General features: G+C 46.9%; 2 protein-coding genes across 6 annotated transcripts in view; one reads left to right on the plus strand and one right to left on the minus strand.

The window, feature by feature from the left end:
* GRIA4 (glutamate ionotropic receptor AMPA type subunit 4) overlaps positions 1 to 2,646 on the plus strand; it is a 366,314-nt gene extending 363,668 nt beyond the window's left edge. For both annotated transcript variants that reach the window (XM_035008823.1, XM_035008822.1), the window contains exon 16: positions 1,316 to 2,646. In XM_035008823.1, the coding sequence (XP_034864714.1) occupies positions 1,316 to 1,480 (165 nt within the window). In that variant the 3' untranslated portion in view covers positions 1,481 to 2,646. The remainder of the gene's footprint in view (positions 1 to 1,315) is intronic.
* Positions 2,647 to 13,029: 10,383 nt separating this feature from the next.
* On the minus strand, positions 13,030 to 21,473 carry MSANTD4 (Myb/SANT DNA binding domain containing 4 with coiled-coils). 4 transcript variants are annotated; one of them, XM_035008827.1, is made up of 3 exons: positions 21,396 to 21,473; positions 18,098 to 18,697; positions 13,030 to 17,354 (listed from the first exon to the last, which is right to left on the minus strand). In XM_035008827.1, the coding sequence occupies exons 2-3, from the start codon at positions 18,557 to 18,559 to the stop codon at positions 16,779 to 16,781; spliced, it is 1,038 nt and encodes a 345-aa protein (XP_034864718.1). In that variant the 5' UTR covers positions 18,560 to 18,697; positions 21,396 to 21,473; the 3' UTR covers positions 13,030 to 16,778. The 4 variants fall into 4 exon arrangements, with proteins under 4 accessions (XP_034864718.1, XP_034864715.1, XP_034864717.1 ...); XM_035008824.1 differs by having other exon boundaries at positions 21,354 to 21,433; XM_035008826.1 differs by lacking the exon at positions 21,396 to 21,473 and adding an exon at positions 20,649 to 21,329.
* Positions 21,474 to 21,753: the final 280 nt, after the last annotated feature.

The raw sequence follows: 21,753 nt of genomic DNA on the forward strand, positions 1-21,753 counted from the left end.
CCAGTAGGTTTTAAAAAATAATTATTTTATTTAATATTAAATGTTGAAAGTGAATCTGAGGAAACAAATTCAAACTTTGGTTCTGGTTCATTTAATTTAGTGATGAGTACTGTAGAGATTGCATCCTGATTTCTAATTTTTTTGAGACTATTCACTAAAGAAAAACTATGATAATGACCTTGGTTTTTATCATAGATAAGTCATTAACTAGCAGTTTGACCTTATCAGGGTATCTGATCTCTAAACCTTTACATTATACCATTTTCTGCTCCTATCACTAATTTCATTATTTAATATATCGTGACTCTAATACTTAAGTTCCAGAGCAGAGTAAATATAGGGATGGAATTCTTAAAGAATTAGGTAAACCTAAATTCGCCACAGGGAATTAAGATATATTTTGAGTTACGAGAAATAAATGATCTATGCCATAGCAGACTTAGGCAGTATCTCGTTTGCCTTATTTTCCTCTTGAGTTAACATTAAAGTTCAGTTACTAGAAAAAAATGTGAAGGCAAATGAACCAGCAGTAATTAGATTTACATAAAAACACTGCCTGTCTCTCTTCTGTGTAATACTGTTATCTGCTCCTGACTTAACCTGACAGAGAACAGGAATTTAATGAGGATTTCGGGGACCTGACCCCTTAACATCTCAGTCTGGGAGGTTCCCCAGCAGTGAGGAATTGAAACATACTCCCTTTCAGTGCACCCCCCTTGAAACACTTAGAGCCTCCGGAAACATCAGTCAGCTTCCAGAGTAGGCCCGTCACTAACTCTGCTGTTCTGGGTCATGTCTACCCCTGGTGTGAATGAATGAAGGTGTCTGTGGATAGGTCTGTGTTCCGAAGGCCGGAAGATCTGTCGTGAATAGTCCGCAGTTTGTTTAGACAACTCATCACAGTTTTGAGGATAACGCCCGCGCTGTAAAGACATTTCCTGGCAAGAGCAAGAGGCTCAATTAGAAACGTTGTCCACCTAGAGGAGAATTTTAAGCTGGCCCAGAAGTACCAGGGGGTAAAGGACCGCAAGGCGAAGGCTGTGTCCCGCCCAGACTTGCCGAACAAAACCTAGGGTGACGATTTCCAAATTAGTTCTGAAACAGGTAGGACCACAAACTCCCGTCCGATTTATTCTTCACTATAGTTGAGCTTCCCTTTCCCATAATGCGCAGTTTTCACACAACCAAAAGAATATTGGAAAAAATGCAGATGTCTAATTATTGATATCTTGGTGTTTGTTGTGTCGCCTTTTGTCGCAGAAGCAGAAACATTGTAACAGTCCACACTCTTTCTGTTTCCTTTCCATGCACCCAGCTGACCTTTTCTGAAGCCATAAGAAACAAAGCCAGATTATCCATCACTGGGAGTGTAGGTGAGAACGGCCGCGTTCTGACGCCCGACTGCCCCAAGGCTGTACACACGGGAACTACAATTAGACAAAGTTCAGGATTGGCTGTCATTGCATCGGACCTACCATAAAAACCAAAAACATAATCGAGTGCCTTAATCAAACTGTGTTGGTGACCGACGGGAGCGCGGCCCGGGGCGCGCCGAGCAGGTGCCCTGGACCAGGCCTCTGGCCAGAGCGGGCTGTGCGTCCTGATGCTCCCCGTTCCGCAGCAGCAACGCGTGCATGAGCTCAGCTCGGAAGCCCAAACTCAGATTTTCTATCAGGAAAACTCACAATTTAGGTTTTTTCGGGGAGCGGGAGGGTGGGGAGGGAGCTGGGATGGGCGTATTAACAGCAACAAATTTCACTCGAGTGGACTTAAAAACTAATCAGACTTGCGAGTTAGCGCATCAAACTGTGAAGTTCTTGCTCAGAAAGGCCTGTCTTCACCGCAAGGGATAAACTAGTTAGAGAAGTCAGTGAACATGCTAACGTGCGTCTCCAGAACACCCACGTGGTCCGTGGGAGACTCCAGCTGAGAAAACACAGCACGAAACTGTGATCGGAAAATAATCAACACATGTAAATCCTGTGAAAAAATTTAAAGGATGTATTTACACTTACTTTGGAGAAAACAAATACTGAAACATGCTTGCTTTTTAACTGACATAAATTCAGTAGAGGACAACACAATTCTTTTTTCTAACCATCTTAGGGAAAAATACATTGCAATAATTGATATGCCATCACTGTAATAAACTTTAGAGACTTTTTTTTTTTATAAAAGTCGGTCATCTCCTTGTTGCAGTAACCTACGCTCTGTCACATAGTCGGTGTCCCCAGATCGCGTTTGTCTCACTACCGGAACACAAACACAAACGAAGACAGCATTACCGTGAAATCATCAGTCTGCAATGTAGAATCAAAAGAGACTACGGGTCACTCATGGTATCGATCTTATTTATAATCTTGTTCTGTGTACAAAATTGTGGTTTTTGTACCCACCAAAAGAATAAAACTGCGGACGTTCTTACAATATCTACAGAGCTTAAAGTTTGTTTTTATCGTTAATAAAAGTTATTTGAGAAATTACAAGACTATGTAGGAGGGATAATAGAAGTCAAGTATGGGCCATATTATAGCTCTTATTTCTGCATAATAAGCTTACCCACTTTTACAGGTGTTTGCCTTGTGAGCAGGTGAAATCGTCACAGATGACGTGTTTGAATTGGGGAACGACCTGTTGTCATTAACAGCAACATACCTGTCATCGCGTGTTGAAATTTTACTTGACTGTGTTTTGCTGCATAAAATAATGTGTCTCTTGGGTTTCTCCCCGCCCCCATTCCCCTTGTTCCGTTTAAATCACTTGAAGGCACGAATAGTAATTTGTGGTAGACAAAAAAAAGAAGAAGAATTTGTCCTTGTTTTTTCAACTGGAAATGGTGAAGAAAATTATACCCGTGTTTATTTCCCAAACCCACCTTCTGTTATGTGTGGATTGAATTAACGTGGCTCAAAGGAAGGTTTGGATCCCTTGAAATAATAAATGAGCACTAGAGGACAGCTCGCCATCACACGACGTAGAGATCTTGGCAGAAAGACAGGTTAGGATGATTTTGGAAGTGTGGCCTTGAAGGACGAGTTCCGCTTCCACAGGGGGAGAAGCCGTGGAGCGCCTTCGGGCCGAGCCGGGGTCCCGCGCGGTGCGTGTCCGGGCCTGCCACATCCCGGAAGATAAAGCTGGAGAAGGTGAAGGACCCACCCGCTTGCTTCCATCTGGAGATTTCCATCCCCCGCGATCTGTGCGCTACAGTAAAGAGCCACCTCTAAAAGCGCGGGTCCCGTGACCCACGCACGGTCCCCTCAGGAAAAGGCCCAAGCTCTGAAGCAGAGCAAGTGAGTCCCTCCGTGACCTGGTCCCTGCTGCTCCCTCCCGTGACGTCCGCCCCGGGCCCAGCCTCCCCCGCCCGCACACGGGACGCGGCACCTGCTCTTTCCTGGGCTGTCACTTCCCCGGTCTCTCTCCCTGACTAACTTGGACTCCTCCTTCAGCACCAGATGGAACCGTGCCTGGCCCAGGAAGGCCTCCACGCCAACCCGCCCGCCCGCTGCCCCCGGGGCCGGGTCAGAGGCCCTTTTCGTGTTTTGTCCCCATCAGGGCGTCTGCCCTGGACCGCACTGTACTTGCCTGTGTGCTTGTCTGTATAACGTCAGACTGTAAGCTCCTTGAGGGCAGGATGTCTCTCCCGTTCACAGTTGTATCCCCAGCACCCAGCACAGTGCCTGGCGTATTGTAGGTGCTTAATAAATATTTGTTGGATGAATGAATTGAATCGAATCAATTTACTTAAGTGGAAGCACAAAGACAGTATCTTTCCTCATTAACAGTCCCTCGCGTGTGTGTTAAGTAAAGAGCAGGTCAGAACGAAGGCTGGGGGCGCCCGGGTGCTCAGTCGGTTGGGCGACCGACTCTTGATTTCAGCTCAGGTCGTGATGTCAGGGTCGTGAGATTGAGCCCCAGGTCGGGCTCCGTGCTGGGTGGAGTCTGCTTGATACTCTCCCTCCCTCTCCCTCCACCCCTCCCCCCCACTAAAAAAAAAAAAAAGGCTGAAGGATGGCTGATTTCATGACGTTGTCCGTCGCCCCGGAAGAAGTGTGGCTAAAAAACAAAACAAGATACCTGACAAATTTTCTGATCAGAGGAGACGTTATTCCGTGTAATTGTACCTAGCTGTGGAATGATGTGTTTAGCTAGAGAAATTGTCTTAAGGTAATTAAATAACCCAAACCAGGGTTCTGGCTTGGTCTTTACCCATTCTTCTAAAGATCTCTTTCATTTAATTCTCGGAGTGGATAAGTGATGAGAAGGTAAAAAGTTGTATTTCTCATAGTTTAATTTCTTCTTTTTGTATTGTTTTCTTTCTGTATTAGTATCATATAGTTAAATTTCTGTATTTCTCATGGAATAATTCTGCCAAAACCAAAATGTTAAATCTGCCATCAGTACAAAGGGATACCCTATCTGGTCTCCAATCTGAGGAAATGCTATAAAGCTAGGTAATGTGATTTTAACACATTTATGTTTAAATTAAGTTAAAAAAACATTTAAAACATTTAGTTCCATGAAGAACTCAGTTATCAAGCAAGCAAGATGACCATCTAGTGCAGAATTTCCTGAATGTATCAGGCAAAACCACTTTGGAAGCTACATCAGCTGGTTAAATGTATACAATGACCACCTTTGAAGGCTGTAAAGGACCCTCAGGAGAACCACTTTATTACAGTCAATTCAATAGCTACTAATTAAAAATGCCAACCGCCCCCCACCGCCGGTCCAGCCCTAGCTTCCACACCTGCTGTCAACTCATTCATCCATTCCCCCAAGGCATGGCACACAGTAGGTATAAAATACGTATTTGTCAATGCATAAACACAACTTCAGTTACTATGTCAGTATCCGTGAAAAAACATGCTCTACTAATTTCCCCAGAAAACAGAATATCCCAATTTGCAACACCAATGAGGGCAGCTAGAAATAAGCACTAAATGAAAGTGACATCGGGGGAGTTTCTGAAGAGACGAACTGGAATGGTGCGGCTTCATTTGTCCTCTTAGCATGAGGCTGCATGAAAAGTGCACCTTCTCAAGCACGTTCGTAAGCAGCTTTTAATGTCGGACGGCGCGCCAGGCTAGCGTGCCTAGCATTTGTCGGAGCCCACGCACGTGTGGCAGGGGCCGTGCTTACAGAGTTCCTAACAGCACCAGGAGTCTTGTCAGAAGAGGACTGTGCTTCTTTATGAAAAGATGTTGATCCATTAGAAAGAGCGAAAGATGAAATTTGGAAATTGTACCTCAAAAAAAAAAAAAAAAACCAGGAAGCTAAATTATTTCCCATGAAATAGAATAACCTGTTTATTTATGTTGCTTTGATTTTATTGTCTTTGGAGGGAGTGGTGGGCGGGCAGGGTTGAGGGAAAATAAAAGATAAGGCAAAGGAGACGTTAAGAAAGCAGAAAGCTGGCAAAAGTCCGGTAGTGCGCCCTCGTGGCCCAAAGAGCTCAGGAGAACGGGGCTGTTGGACAAATGGTTTTCCACTGTGTGGTATGTAATGAATGTCTGATAAAGTCCTCTTCCCACGACCTGCTTACAAATTTTCCTACGAGCCCCAGGCTGGTATTTGTGGTCGGATTAAAGGGAGTCAAGGAGAAAATTCTAGTCCCATATTTGGGTTGATGCTAGGCCAGAAAAAACCCTAATAACACGTCTCCTTCCCACAGAAATGGGCAGAAATTTAGATTGAGACTTGTCCTTCCGCATGGCAGAGAGCAAAGTCTTGTTCAATTTTTTCTGGATCTGGAGAAGATGGTAGGTGTGAGAGGACCCTACGATACATACATAAATAAATATTCTATTAAATTATAATGCCTAAGTCATGGCGCCCGTGAGGGGGTGACTTAGGAGGTTTGGAATCCTGGAATCCTGAACGCAACATGAGCCTGCTCAAATAGATTATCATGACTTCCTCCTCCGTGTCTTTTCATTGGACCAACACTTCTAAAGTTCCTAAATATTTAGCAGTGGATACAAACTGTCAATATTTCCAGTAGTTTCTCTCACTTTCCACTCCAATGACACCTAATTACTGCTCACAGCTAGTTTTCCAAGCGTTTCACGTTCATCCCCTTCTAAGTTTGCTGATTATTACCTCTCCCTGCAATGCCCCTGCCTCAGACGGTGGTCCAAGCTATAACCAACAGAGCGCACTAGACAGTTCACAGAATCTCTGGGAAAGACAGAGCATCTGGCAGAAGGCAAAGCAGGCAAGATCAATACCAAAATCACGTCACTGACCTGCCCCCAGGCCACGTCCAGCTTACAGTGGACACGTATGTAAGAAGCAAGGACACTGAGCAAGGAACTTCTGTTTGTACCATCTCTGAGCATGGGGTGTCCTCCCCCCCCCCCGCCGGATGCTCTATTTCCTTCCCAGGAAACAGGCTCCACGCACAGCCTCTTTCACATCAAACCTCAGGAAGGAGTATCTAGCTCGTGGTGCTCGGTGGCCTGGGATCTAGCAGCGAGGGAGACGTGGAAACCAAGCACTGATTTCTACCTTAGGGAAGCACAATGTGGAAAATAAATACAAGAAGAGTTAAAAGAATCTGAATGGGCACAAAATGTGGAATATCTCCCCTGTTTCTTTTTTTTTTTAAGATTTTATTTTATTTTTTATTTATTATTATTTTTTATTTATTTATTTGAAACAGAGAGAATGAGAGAGAGCACATGAGAGGGAGGAGGGTCAGAGGGAGAAGGAGACTCCCCGCCGAGCAGGGAGCCCGATGCGGGACTCGATCCCGGGACTCCAGGATCATGACCTGAGCCGAAGGCAGTCGCTCAACCAACTGAGCCACCCAGGCGCCCTCCCCTGTTTCTTTATGTCTAATACCCACTCGTCCATCAAGAAGTGTTATAGACATCGTCTCGGGTACACAGCCCTGATTCCCTAAGCTTGGAGATCACTTTTTGCTTCCCTATGGCTTGTGCTTACCTCCACGTGGACTTAGACCACTGTTTCACGATTATTTTTAGAAATGTCTCCACTTGATCTCTCCAGACTCACCGGTGACATAGAGAGCAATGAGGAGTACAGAGAACACAGTTTGAGCTGTAGACCCAGACAAAGCGAGATGCAAATCCCTTTTCTGGAGCTTACTCTTTGGTCTCCGGAAGAAGCCTGTTGTCTCATATGTAGAATGGGAACAAGAATACCTAGCATTTGAAGTTTCTGTGAGGTCAAAAATGAATGTTTATAGATTGCCCCAGAGCTCAGTGGGAACCCTGTAAACAAAACTACACTTAATTCATCTCTGTAGCCTTGGGCTTCTGCTTCTGCCTAGGAAATAGAAAGCTGAAGGGAGAAAAAAAAGTTATTTTCTCAGAAGCCAAATAATCTACACAGTCATAACTTCTCTCGTGTGACTCAGAAAGCTGCTCAAGTAAACTGAATTCCACAGAAGGACACGTGCCTTCAAGGAGAAATGGGATACACAAATAGTTTCCCGTCTTCAGGAGAGAGGGGATGGTGCACCAGTGACCGTGACATTGTGGGCAAGAACCGAGCTGAAATATTAACAGATTCTTAAGGGCCAAGTGTGGCTATGATGCAGGTGGAAATAGCTGAGGACACTGGACCAAGAGAATCTGAACTCACTTGTAAGGCTTTTTTCATGGTCCTCAACTGAGCGTTTAGAAGAAGGGGGTCAGGGAAGAGCGGAAGGCCGGACAGAGATCCCCTTGATGGATAGAGCAGGTGGGCATGAGGCGGACAGCACCTGCGGGGCTGGGGGCCGCGGACACCCTCGAAATGCCCTGCCTCACTGCCAGACCTCTCTCTTCTACAAATCAAAAGTCGCAGGGTCCTGAGCAGGGCCAGCAAATCTTTTCGTCTCCGTGGCATGAAGACAACCTTGCTTCTGGAGAAGGGGCTGAAGCACATGTCCCCTACCTCTGCAGGAATTTCTCGCCCAAGACGGACTACAGTTTTGCTTGAGGCGATGGGAGGACGGAATATTGGGGAAGTCTCACCCTGCGGGCTGTGAGGTGAAGGGAAACGTGCCTGCCTCTGGCGGCTGCTGAATTGCACCCAGGAGAATGCTAGCTTGCTGGCTGGCGGCACGGGCCTGGTGCTCAGGAAGCAGTCGCACCTGCCGCCCCAGGAGGCAGAGAAGCAGGGAGCGGGGAGCGGGGCGGGGCGTCCACTGGGATGCAGCTGTGCAGGGGCGGCTGGGTGGGACTACATTGAGGAAGATCCCAGAAGTAAGGGGTTCGTTCCGAGAGCTCCCGGGTCAGGGAACACAGCCACCTTCCGGGAGGGACAGGAGCTCCTGCACCCGGGACCCTCCCCGACCGGGCTCCAGGCATCCTTCTCGGGCTGTTCATCTGTAAACTGTATCATAGCTTTTAATAAACCAATAAACGTAAGTACGTGCTCGTCCTGATTTCTGTGAGCAGCTTAGCAAGGAATGGAATCCAAGGAGGAGAAGTTCATGGGAACCTCTGATTTGTCGCCCAAACCGACGGAGGGGGTGGGTAGCTGGGGACCTCCTCGCTGTGGGTGTCCGAAGTGGGGTGGGAGCAGCTTCGTGGGCATCCGCCCTGAACCTGTGGGACCTGACACGGTTGGCTCAGCGTTGGGTGCCATGGAGAATTGCTAGACGTGGGGAAAGAACCCACACATTTGGTAACCAGATGCGTCAGAAGGGTTCTACGTGAGGAGTAGAGAGACACATGGAAGGAACACTACCGAGTTTTTCTAACACAGTTGGTTATATTTCTAGACCACAGTGGGCAGTCTCAGTGAACCATTACCATTTTAAACCATTTACTCATTCAAAAAGCATTTATAATGGGGTTGAACATTAAGAATAAGTTATTTCTTTAAAGGAATCGAATTTCTCTTCCAGGACCAATGAGGTCAATGAGGCATTTGCTGCAAGAGTGAAATTTAAGGGGGAGCTGAAAAGTCAATAATCAAGGTAAATAACATTTTAAATATTTTTAAACATCAAGATGTTTGTCAAATGTATAAAAAATTTAAAGATAAGATCTAGAGTTGCATGCCAAACCATCTAAGACCTCAAGGTTAAAGAAAAAAAGTATGTCCCTTTATACATTTTTTTTTATGTTTAATGGTTAGCTTTATTGCAGAATATTAAGGTGATTGAAAATTTCAAAAATAGATGTATTAAAACCCAAAGTATTCATTTATGTTTACTTTGTATTAAAACAAAATTATCTTTTTTTACTTTCTTGGTTTAAGGGAAGCAGACTCCTCAATAATACTTTCAAAATCCACTTCTTTTCAATTGAGAGAACTGACATTTTTGACAATTTTTCTTGGCTAAGGACAGATCTTAAATAATTGGTAATGAACTTCAGCTTACTGAAACACCTTTTGCATGGTGCCATTTTTGAATTTCAATATATCCATTTTTTTAATTTTCAAATTTTGATATCTTGCTTATCAAGCATTTTTGCATTAATTTTTATTTTTAAAAATATCGCATTAAAATATCATGTGTCAATTCCTGAAAGTTTTGGGGCACCAAGGGAGTGCCATGTCCTGGGCTCCAGCACCAGCCAGAGAAAGTCTCTTGCCCACACCAAGCACGACCACGCTGTTTCTGAGTCTGTCCAAGGAGTGCCTTCTGATGGAAGACTCTTCTCTCTTCTGTTTGTGACTTGGGTGACAAAATCGACCCAGGACTCCTCTCAGGGGTCACTCCCTCTTTGAAGCTTCTCTTGACCCGCGCTCAGGAAAAGGTGGTCCTCCGTTCTCAGACCCCACTAAGTCCTGTCCGTGTTCTGTCAGATCGGGTGTCTCCGCCAGATGCGTTCGCTGTCAGCCACGCAGGGAAGGAGCTGTCTCGCGCGGCCATGTAACATGTATGCCCGCAGAGGACTTAAATACTGAATGGAGGGAGGGAGGGAAAGAGAGAGGGGGACAGAATAAAGGAGAGAAGCAGGGTAGAGAAGAACAGACAGCAGCCTAATAAAAAAGAAGGGCATGGACGGTTATGGGATGCGAAGACCCCTGGGTTGACCTACTTTTTTCTCTATTTGGCTACCTAAGTCCATACTCTTTCAGTTTTAAGTCCTAGAAACTCCAACTCAAATGACTTAACCCCCCCGACAAGGTGATGGTGGGGGGTGTTCTAAAATTAAACCCAGGATTTGGGGCGCCTGGGTGGCTCAGTTGGTTAAGCGACTGCCTTCGGCTCAGGTCATGATCCTGGAGTCCCGGGATCGAGTCCCGCATCGGGCTCCCTGCTCGGCAGGGAGTCTGCTTCTCCCTCTGACCCTCCCAACCCTCCCCCCTCTCACGTGCTCTCTCTCTGTCTCTCTCTCTCAAATAAATAAATAAAATCTTTAAAATTAAACCCAGGATTTAATTTATCGAGGCCTGACTGTGGCCAATGACACCGAGAGGCTTTTAGTAATGGCATTTGACGCCCCACCACACAGGGCTGCAGGGAAAGCAGCAAGAAAGCCAAGGCCGGAGCTCCTGGGGAAGTTTCTGTGGGAAAGATGAGGCAGGGCAGGGCAACAGTTTAGGATTGGCACAGGATCTACGCTGTAGGGGCTGTCTCTAGCTGTCTGGTACCTGACACTGGGTTGATTACAGGTAGGCGGGAATATTAGCTTGGCCTGTGTGAGTTTGATAAAGGGGGTCCTGGGGGTCTAGGCATCGGCTGGTTTGCATGTGAAAGGCATCCTCCAGGCCTGCACAACCCCTAAGAACCGGCTAGTCTTGGGAGGAACAGTCTTTCCCCAGATCGGTGACAAATGCCAGAGCATGAAGAAAACAGACAATCAGAAGATATGATTCATGTAATTGACCTTGTGATGAAGGGAGGCCCAATGGACAAATCACAGAATCTAAGAAAATGCGGAACAGGGAGAAATTCATTGATTTGTGAGGCTGAAAATACAGAATCATCTCCAGTAACAGGTGAGGTTTGATCGAGCGGTTCAAATAACATCCTCAAGGACTCAAATTCACGCTCTCTATTCAGCCTTCCCTGATAGGCTCCATAAGGGACTTCCCAACTGCACCCTCCATGTAGCCAAAACAGCTCTAAAACCTGTCCAGACAGCTCATCTTTATGGGGAAGCTAAGATGTCAATAGGAAGCATGGAAGCTTATCTTTCACAGAAGGTCCAACAAACACATTGGCTCTGAATGGGTATGCGCCTGAATTTGAACCGACCACTGTCGCAGGAGAATGGGATATGTGGATAGGCTTCAGCCCCTCATCGATATTCCTACAGTGTGACGTCAAGTTAACCCTCCTTGGACTGTGAAGATGAGAGATACAGTGATTTCTGGAAAAAAATAATCAGGAAACCCAGGAAGATTAAAAAATTAAAATTTTTCACATTCCTGGTCCAGTCCTTGGATCACAATAGTAAAAGAGCCCAGAGTCCCCTTCTTTTCAGTACAGACTAGCTTAGCTGTATCAGGGCAGTAAGATTACCCACTTGGGGGTATTTAGAAAAACAGAATACACAATTTATTATGTGTATTTTAACAAGTGGATATCTGTCCCAGATGTTACCAATATTACCAGTTCCATCTTGGTTACCCTACGCAGTGCTTTTTTACTAAAGCAGTCTCTCATGTCTTGGCCCACATCAAATGTGCTAACGTTTTAGCCGCGCGCTTGGGATGAAGTGGAGGATGTTTAGGGCATCTACACAGCAAGTACGTCAGAATGAAAATCTTTATCAACCTGTTCGTTTGCAGAGCCATCAAAAGCAACATGAGCTCTGGGTCAGGACACAGGTCATCTTCAATGGGAAAGAGAATCCTCCAAGTGGTAGCGTCAGCTCGGAGACCGCAAGGCCAGGCCAGGTCTACTCCTGGCGTGCATGTGTACGATGCGGCCCAAGGAACAAAGTCCCTGGACACACTTGGCCACCAGCTCTGTGGTTAGGGAGCACTTCTCAGACAGGCGGTGGAGGGGTCATAGCTGGGCGGACTGACGTTTTAACTTTTTTTTTTATTTGATAGAGAAATAGCGAGAGCAGGAACACAAGCAGGGGGAATGGGAGAGGGAGAAGCAGGCTTCTTGCCGAGCAGGGAGCCCGATGCGGGGCTTGATCCCAGGACCCCGGGATCATGACTTGAGCGGAAGGCAGATGCTTAACGACTGAGCCACCCAGGCGCCCTGACGTTTTAACATTTTAACTCAAAAGGACTTCAGGGAGACTTTGGAAGACATGAAGATACTACTTTTTTATATGATAAAATATTCTAATTTTATTCAGTGAAATTAGTTTTGGTTATTTTAAAATTATGGTAGAGAGCGATGGAAATGACAAAGTCCCTGGATCTGAAAAAGCTTTGCTCTGCTGATGGTCACTCTGGGATAGAAAATGAAAAGGTCAAGGGTGAAAGCAACATGATCGAAGGTAAAGGGGAGGAAATGCATGAAGTATTTGGAGAGCAGCTTGACAAGCATATTTTAGTGATGTGGGTAGGAGAACATCTTAACCAGGGCAAAGAACATTTGAGGACATTACACTTGACTCAGAAGGAATGGGGGGAACTCGTGAGAGGGAAGACAAATTTCTAAAATCTTTGAGCTGATTTCTAGCTTTAAGCTGATTAATATAATAATAAGAATGAGGCTCAGACACACTGTCGGCCCGCCACGCCCCAGCTGATAAAGTAGCGCTGAGACCGGACCTGGGGTCTTTCCAGAACCCTCGTCTTCCATGACTTCACGTCCTGCTAATTCTCAGGACGCAATGAAAGCAGTGCTTGGGGAAATCTATTCTGGAATTGTCGTGCAGGGAGGATTAGAAAGGAAGAAGGACGCAGGAAGCTCTGGAATTGACAGCAAATGGTACCACACTAAGGACGACCCGGGAGGTTGGAGGCGGCAGATGGACTTTGTATTTCAACCTACTCATTTTTTTTTTAAAGGTGAATGGGTCACATCAGAAAAATAAATGGTTAAAAAAAAAAAAAGGGGGTGTTTCCTGAAGAAATTCATTGAGAAAGTTCTTCTCAGAACTTCTTTATCAAAATTCAAACGGTGTAATCATCATTTTTTCTCATGTCTCACTGATCTCAGTTCAAACAGCAGGGTCGCGATGCCCCTCTGGATAGTGGTAAATTAATCTCTCGAGACTTCAACCAATTTAGCATTTCCCCCCCCCAGGATAGGTCTTCTTTGGTTGTCTTCTAGCTGTACGTATGCTAAACCGTTTCTGATATGTATACTTCAAAGTGATACATTTGACCGTTCTCCTCTGGGTTTTAATGAAGGCACTGCCTAAAACCGCACCTGGTGGGTATGTGTATAAAGGAGCACATACATCGGAAAGAAGTTACAGATTGGAAAAGCAAACAGGCGGTTAGTATTCTGGGAGCTGTAGAAGGTACAACTTGTGGTCGGAGAACAGCGACTAGAAAGCCTTGACAAATTAAGTCACACAATTTTAAAAATTTACTTTTGGGGAGGGAGAATGTTTGAGCACATGCAGAGCGACCCAGGGAAAAATGTTTGAGTTTGAAACAAACAAAACATAGTGAAGGTCAGAGAGACAGGAAAAGGTAGCTATTAATTTAAAATAAAATACTCTCAGAGCACTAGGATCTGATTTTCTATTCAGGATAGAAGTGACGACGCATGAAGAGGTAGAGGAATGAAAAGAGGGGAGAAGCAAAGCAGTATAAAATGGACAAATGAGGTAGGAAATGAGCGAAGAGAAGCAAGAATTCTCAAGTTACAAAGACTGTTTAATCTGCAAGAAAAAGCCTGAGACAATACTTTTCTTTTACTGCAAATTTATGGGCCCTTCCTTCTTCTAACTCAGCATCTTTACAAAAGGGCATCCTATGAGCAGGATGAGCGTAGAACTGAATTTCCACACCAGGGTACTTCGGTCCAGGACATACGCTAAGCCACAAGACCGCTGGCGTCAGGAGCATCCCCAGGAAACCCGCATGGAGATGGAGCTGACGATAAAAATGGCCACAGTTCCTCACTCCTCCCCGTATCCCCCTCTTTTGCAGAACCACATCAGGGCTCCTTCTGTGGAGAGTGGACTCCATCCTCCGCTCTCGACTCTGGTCTGGTCCTGTGATTTGTTTTGGCAGAGGCCATGCGGCGGACATGAAGTGCCCGTGCTGGGCCTTGGCCTCAGGACACCTGGAGCATCTCTGCTCTTCCGTTTTGAATTCCTGCCGTCCCCACAAAATCAAGCCTAAGCTGTTTTGTTAGAGGATCGAATACGGAGAGCGGAGTCGCCTCGCGCCAGCCAAGTCACCCCACCCGGCAGAAGCTGAACCCCTGGCCGACCTGCAGACCGGAGGAGCCCGGCCACGACCCGAGCCGCCCGAAGGAGCTCAGCCTCATTTCCTCTAAAACCACCAGCAACAGGAGCCCCGAGCTGCGGTGTGGGGACAGGGCCGTGGCTAAGCCCGGGGGCGGGGGGGAGCTCGTTCCAAGTGCGCCTGCCCTTCAGAAACCCACCAGTCGGGTTTTCTAGCGCGGGGAAGCAGCCCAATCCACGCACACTGGGGGAGGGAGAAGAACACCAAGGCCCCGCAGGGCAAGAAGCTGCTGAAGGAGAATAAAAACAACAGTCTCTTCCAGGAACTTGAGTGCCCCACCGAAAAAGAGTATCGCTGTCCTCATGCCTGCTTCTAGGGACTTACAACCGACTCATCTTAAATCTAAACCCGGCAGCCCCCTGCACCGAAGCAGCATTTGAGAGTTTAGATACCGTTCTATTTAAAGCAAACTGGGAACACAGGCAGCGCAGGTGCTGAGGTGTCCCCTTTACGGACGAGGAGATGCCATCGCGGGGCGCATGGAAGGGCTTCGCGCCCGAAGTCCGGGCCCAGCAACGCCCACGCCCCGCTGGCAGCACCTGCAGGCTTCCGCTGCCCCTCCTTAGGGTCAGTTGTGGCATATCCTTCTTCAGGAATGTCACTGAGTGGATGAGGCACTCCTTCCTTTCTTGCAAAAGCAGGGACAACGTGAGGCCCGTAGCCCAAGAGTGGTTTGGGAGAGCGACTGAGATCATGTGGGAAGAGCGCCGCACAGGGCCTTGCCACACACGGGAGCGCTCACTGGGGAGGCTCTCGTTCCGGCTTAAAAACCTCAGGCCCCCCAGCGCGGATGACCACTGCGAACGGTAAGCTTTCAGATAGTTAGTATAGGCAAATGCTATTTCTACGGTAGAAGCATTTATTTCGGTTATAGAAAAATAACACTATTTCAAAGTCAAGGTAACGAAGCAGAAGTATATTTTCTCCTTAGAGGTCCCTACTCAAATATCACGTATGGTGTCAAGACATTCTTAAATTAACAAGGAACAAACGCAGAATCCAGGTTGTTTATCTGTCAACAGGAGGATGGATTAAAGCTACATTGTCAGCCCTGGAAATCAGAAAATACAAAGTGATCTCGTGCAGCGATTCTCAAGGTTAGTGTGCATTGGGACCACCTGGATTGTGGGAACAGCATCTGCGGGGGACTGAAGGGGAGCCACCAGGTTAAAAGCAAGCCCTCGGACTCAGAACAGATACCACAGGGGCCGAAGATACAAACTTTGGTCCTCAGGGAGGGGTAGAGACAAAATACATCACAGACTTTCACTCAGTGTTCCTCCTCTGAGCCTCAGACCCAGGAATACTAATCAATACTACAGATCAGGTCAGACAGTGTGACAAGCGCGTCCCTAATCCATTCACGCACAGCTACTATCATCTTCTCCATCACCACCAGACACAGAGGACGTTCTCCCCTTCCCCTCCCCCACGCCCACAGAGTTGCTAAGATTTATTTAAAAAGTAACCACTGGTTGATTTCAAGCTCACGGACTACCAGTACCATTTCTACATTGGTACCCTTTTTACTAGCTTCAACCTTCACTTACATTAAGATTTCAGTACGTCTGGTTGAAATAACCATTCTTCTACCGAAACTAAGACCGTGAATTCAAAGAAAAAAGAGAACTAAACCCTACACAGCGTGTGTGGCTTCGGAAGCATCAACAGCTGGAGGAATGAACTGCGTTTCAAGGTGACCCATCTTGGACAATTTCTGATATTCCCTGCATTGTTTTCAGAGTCTCAGGTTATAGACGGAAACACGGGGATAAAATACCTACAATCTTCATCACTCCCTATGTTCAAAATACTACACACTAATGTCACATAGTTCAAGGCTTTGGCCACTTAAGTAACTACCCACTTAAATATCTGAGGTTTTAATACTCTGAAACTAGAAACCAAAGCTCTGGAGGCGCACAGTCAGGCCAGGAAAGGGCCTCCCCACCTCAGCTGCACTGCTGCGCTGTGTGGGATGATCCGGGGGCGGGGAGCCGGCCGTGCACGGCAGGACACGGCTGGGCCTGCTGGCCCCTACCCACTCCACGCCAGTAGCAACCTGCCCACGCCCCGTCCTGACAACCAAAAAGGTCTCCAGATGTTGCCAAAGGTCGTCCAGGGGTCAAAACCACCGCCCTGTTGAGAACCACCGAGCTAGAAGTTTGAGCTAGAATTTTACGTAGACGTGTCAACTCTGCGTGCACAGATGAAACAAGACCTATGTAATTTTCCTAATTCAAAGAGAACAGCACAACAGATTCTGCTACACCATTTACGCTAGGGCACGTCGTTTTTATGGAATATGCTACTTAAGTATACAGTAACCCACTCTTAACTATCTCTTTCCTATTGAAAACACGGACATTAAACAGGAAAAAACCCAGAGCTCATCTTGCAACCGTTTTTATAGTACTGGATACAGAGAAAAATCTATGGTTTCCACACATTGGCTCAACGGGGACCGAGCTCCATCACTGCAAGTGTCCCTCCTTCTGAATTCGAAGTCTCTCCTTCTCTACTTGCAAGCGTTCCTTTTCAATCTGCAGCTTCTCCGACTCAAATTTCAAAAACTGCAGCCTATCTTTTTCCAGTTGTAAGCGTTCTCTCTCAAGTTTTAACTTCTCTGCTTCTATGTCCTGTGGCTGAAGCATGGCCTTTTCTCCTTGGCCGAGTTCGTTTTCCAGAGACGGCTTCTCGGAGCTGACGATCTGGAGCCTGAGCTTCTCGCGTTCGATCTGCAGCCGCTCCTTCTCCAGCTGCAGCCGTTCGTGCTCCAGGTCCAGGTGCCGCAGCCGCTCCTTCTCCACCTGCAGCCGCTCCTTCTCCACCTGCAGCCGCTCCGCCTCGATGTCCAGGCGCCGTTTCTCCAGCTCCAGCTTCTGTTTCTCTATGTTCACCAGCAAATGGGGCTCATCGTAGGCCGACCTCGACGGTGTTGAGTTCAGAGTAAAAAATTCATCGATGTGGGGGAAGTCAGGAAGTTCGTTTTCCCTCCTGGAATCCGGTATGACGGAGGACAACATTTCTTCTTCCTCCTCAATCTCAAACTAAAAGGAAAAGGCAACTCTCAGTCTTTATTTCTACTTCACAGTTGCTACTCTGTCTAAACGTGTCCTTAGAAGTTTCTGTATCATTTGAGCAAAGAAAACCATTTCTTTTGAGTTTTGAAAAAATATTTATAAGGAATTACCTGGTGTCACTATACAGTTGACCCTTGGACAACATGTAGAAAACATGTATTTTTATATAAATATATAAAAGATATATGTTTTATATATATATATAAGTAAAACGTTTTTACTCATAAACTTCTTCGCTAAACACAGTACAGTACTGGAAAGGTATTTTCTCTCACGATTTTAATATTTTCTTTTCTAAAGCTTACTTTAAGAATACAATATGTAAGATATATATATATATAACATACAGAATACCTGGTCATCGGCTGTTAATGTTACTGATAAGGCTTCGGGTCAACAGCAGGCTACTGGTAGTTAAGTTCTGGGGTAGTCCAAACTTACGCACGGCTTTCTGATTGGGGGAGTCAGCGCCCCTGCCCCCCGCCGCCATGTTGTTCAAGGGTCCACTGTGTATATCATTAAGAGAAGCATATTTAGGTTCAAAGAGAGATTAATGACATGAAGAGAACACAAAATGGAATGACTCTGTTGGGTGCTACTTGTATGTGAGCTTGACAACTGGGAACTTTGCTGTTCCTGGACCATCACGAACTTCCACATCAGAACTGAAGGAGTAAAACGGGAAAGAGGACTCACAGGCTACTACTTACTTCGGGGCTCTGGGGATCTCTTTCTTCCTCTTCCACTTTGACCTCAGTTAGGGATCCACCTGCATCCCGGAAATCCGCCACGTTCTGCCAATCGAAATTCGTATCATTGCGGAATCCAATCTTTTCATCGATCTCCTCGGTGAGAGAGTCGTCTAGGTCGGACGTGGGAAGCGGAAACCCCGAGCCAACCAGCTTAATGTTCGCCTTCATCCTCTTCCTCTTCATGAGCGCCCGCCAGTCCAGGTACCTCCTCTTCACCTCCGTCCCTGTCCTCTGCTCGCCCTCCCCAACGGCGTTCACACACTGCGCGATCTCCTCCCAGGCCATCCGCTTCATCACGTTGATCGTGGTGTTGAGCTGCTTGGAAAAAATGACTTCTTTCCGTTTTGTAATTTCTTTCAAAAGGGTCTGAGTTTCTTGAACACTAAAATTGCTTTTCCTTTTCCTTTTCAACTGCTTCATTTTCCCAACTTAAATGCAGAGAAGATGTGAAAAGCTGGGAAACGCTACAAAGCACAAGAATCAAGGGCAACCCCTGTGGGCACTTTGTCACATCAGAGTTTTCCGCTCATCTAGTAGCACAGGCAGGCTGGAGGATTCCTAGAGGGAAAGAAGCCAAACGCCATCAGCCTGCAGCGTCCACCCCGTGAGCCACGCACAGGATTGCAGGACACACACACACCTCTACTCTGGCTCCCACCGTCTCCCCTCACCTGGGCGGCTGCCCTGGCACCTGACCCCCACTCGTCACCCTGGGCCACCCCCTGCTTCTCCACTCCCGGACCACTCTCTCTCCTCCCACTGTGCTGGCAGGCTTCCCGGCACCCATTGTCACCCTCCTCCCCTGGAGCCTCTGTGCACACGGGTCCCTCTGCCCGGGAATTGGGCACCTAACAAGAATGAACGCCGTGCCTTCGCATTCGATCCCAACTCAGATGAGTGAACGTTCTAGAACACTCGTAATTTTAAAGGATCACATTTAATTAGTACTCTGGCCTACCGTTCCTTATGTAATTTAAATGACCAATGGGCTGGGCAAGTAGTCAGCTTTCCTCTAGAGGCCACTGAATACTTAGGTACTAGATTCCCAAACTTTTAAATATATTTTATGTATCTTTTTTATTTATATATATAACATATATCTTTTATATATTTATATAAAATATTTATTTTCTACCTATTTTCATATACTTATAAAAAAGGACTGAAGCAAACTAACTTATATATTGTTACACCAGCCAAATATGTTTCCTCTTAGTACTTATGTCCTAGCTCACTTCAGAGAATTACTGAAGTGAAAACTTGGCTTTTGCCTTCCTCAATCATCTGCTTCAGCACTAGCGGGATCTGTAAGATGGAGCCCACTTGTTCCAAGGGCCGTATCCTCAATACATAACAATATGCCTAACAAACAGGAGGTACAAATACAACTTAAAATAAGGCGATTGGGGGATGGGAAAAGATAGAAAATGACACGAAGTAACGCAAGGAAGGTAAGCTACCAAAACTGAAACCTCAATGGGCAAAGCATATGATTAAAAGAAAAAGGCAGCCCAAGATAACATGGGCAAGAATCAGTTTGTGAAATTAAGTGAAGCCTTTAAACTACCCACCCTTTGACTATGCCAAAAAAAGTAAGAACCTAGTAAGTTACAAAACATTGTGAAAAGAAAATTTTAGGTAAAAAGGCTCTGTTGCCACCATAATAAGTAAGTAGGTTATCAAAGACATAGTTTTAGTAAGGAATCAGGTTAGATGTCCTTAAAAATAGAACAGAGAGGGAAAATAGTATCAAATTCCATATCATATTAAATACAATGTATTCATGGCTTTTTGTTTCCAAAAGATACAGAATGTTTCAGAGCATTTCAATAGCTTCTTGAACCATTTCAAACGTGCTACCATATTTTTAAGGTAAAAGCATGATAAAAATACAAATATTTGCCAAAATATTTACCAGTAGATGAGGATGCATAAACTATACCACATTATATTAGAGGATGGATATGGCTTAGCACATTATTCCTGTGTACATGTATCTTAGATTTCCAGACAGTTTCGGCATAATTATGTGAAAACCTCTGACATCTTCTGATTAATGTAAGAAAGTACCAAAATCAGTGCACCTCGAGTTGAAATTTGGTAGCTATGTTTGCACGGATAGAAGCTAAGCTATGTTTCCAGGATCTTTTTTTTTCCTTCCTGTTCTTTCCTTTATAGTTTGATGCTTATGTAACACAGCTTGGGTTTCTGTCATCCATTACCCAATAACTTAAATATTTATCGAGCTCCTACTATGTGCCCGGCACATATTCCCGGTGCTGGGGATGGAACAGCTCACATAACATGAAAAAATGCCATTTTAGATGTCAACTACTACCCCGTCTATACCGGTTGTGTTCCCTGCCTTTACAGAGGGGAATTCGGCAGTTGCAACCTCCAAAAATCCGTAGATCTTGCAAGGCCCAACAGAGACAACTGCCATTTTCCTGGAATCCCAGCGGACGGTCATTCTTTCCAGGCTGGAAATAGGTGTAAGTAGTTCACTTACATAATCCTCGTGAAGACGATGTAGCACCAAAGGCACATGATTAACTGTGGGCAACTGTTTTTTTCAAGGGCTAACACTTGAGAGTGGAGTTCCTAAACGCGTGTGATGCGACAAAGAGGTCGGAGGAAAATCAGGCCGTCAGTATGGGTCCCCTCCAAACAAAATAACAATTTTTTTTTTGGTCAATTCGTTAGGCTGTTCAGAAAAGAAAGCACCACAAAATATCCCAGCGCCCCCAAGCCGCCCCCCCCGCGCCCGCATATTCTTATGCGCTTCCCGGCCGAACAGGATGCTCTTCTCTGAAACTTGCGGAAGGAGCCTAAGTGAAGTTTACCCAGGGGCCGCCTGTCACCGGAGCGACAGACGCCTGCCCCGGGACCGCCCGCTGAGGGCCGCAGGGAAGACCCGGGGGCCGGCCAGGGGGAGGCGGCGCCCGCCCGCCCGCCTCGGCCACGGCGCAGCGGCGCACCTGCTGGCGGGTGCGGCGACCTGGAAGCGAGGTCTTCTTCCCGGGGATGAGAGCAGAGTCCCGACTGGGTGCGCGGGAAACCTCCGCGGCCCGGACTCGGCGGCCACAGCCCCCCACCCGCCCCGGACGCGCTGGTCCTTGTAGGAGCGTCGAGGCCCCGCTACGACGCGGCCGCGGGGGGGCCGCCACCTGCCGCCGGCCCCCGCCGGGACCGTCCCCGCTGCGAGGGCACCCACCGTCCGCGGAGCTGCCGCCTCCTCCGGGACACACCCGCTCACCTGCGACCCGGCGGCACCTCCGCCCGATCGCCTCTAAGGGGGCGAGGAAAAAGAGAGGCCTCACTGATCCCTCGCCCGCCCCCCCGCCGCCGCCCATTGGCTAACGCGGCTGCCACTCGTTCGAGACGGCTCATCCATTGGCCCGGGCGGTGTTGCCATTCCGGCTGAGGGCCCGCCCCAGGTCTGGCCTCACAATGGGAATCGAGTCCCCAACCGGTTCCGGGTTAGTGCCCTGGAATTCCGCCCCCTTGCGATTCGCGGCCTCCCGCTCTGCGCGCAGGCGTTGGCGCGCGGCTCTGTCAGTCAAGCGGGCTCTAGAAGCCGATTGGCCCCTAGCGATCGGCCTGCGGCGCTGCTC

Source organism: Mirounga leonina, unplaced genomic scaffold, assembly GCF_011800145.1.
Source record: "Mirounga leonina isolate KUSES-001 unplaced genomic scaffold, KU_Mleo_1.0 Mir_153, whole genome shotgun sequence".
NCBI lineage: Eukaryota > Metazoa > Chordata > Mammalia > Carnivora > Phocidae > Mirounga > Mirounga leonina.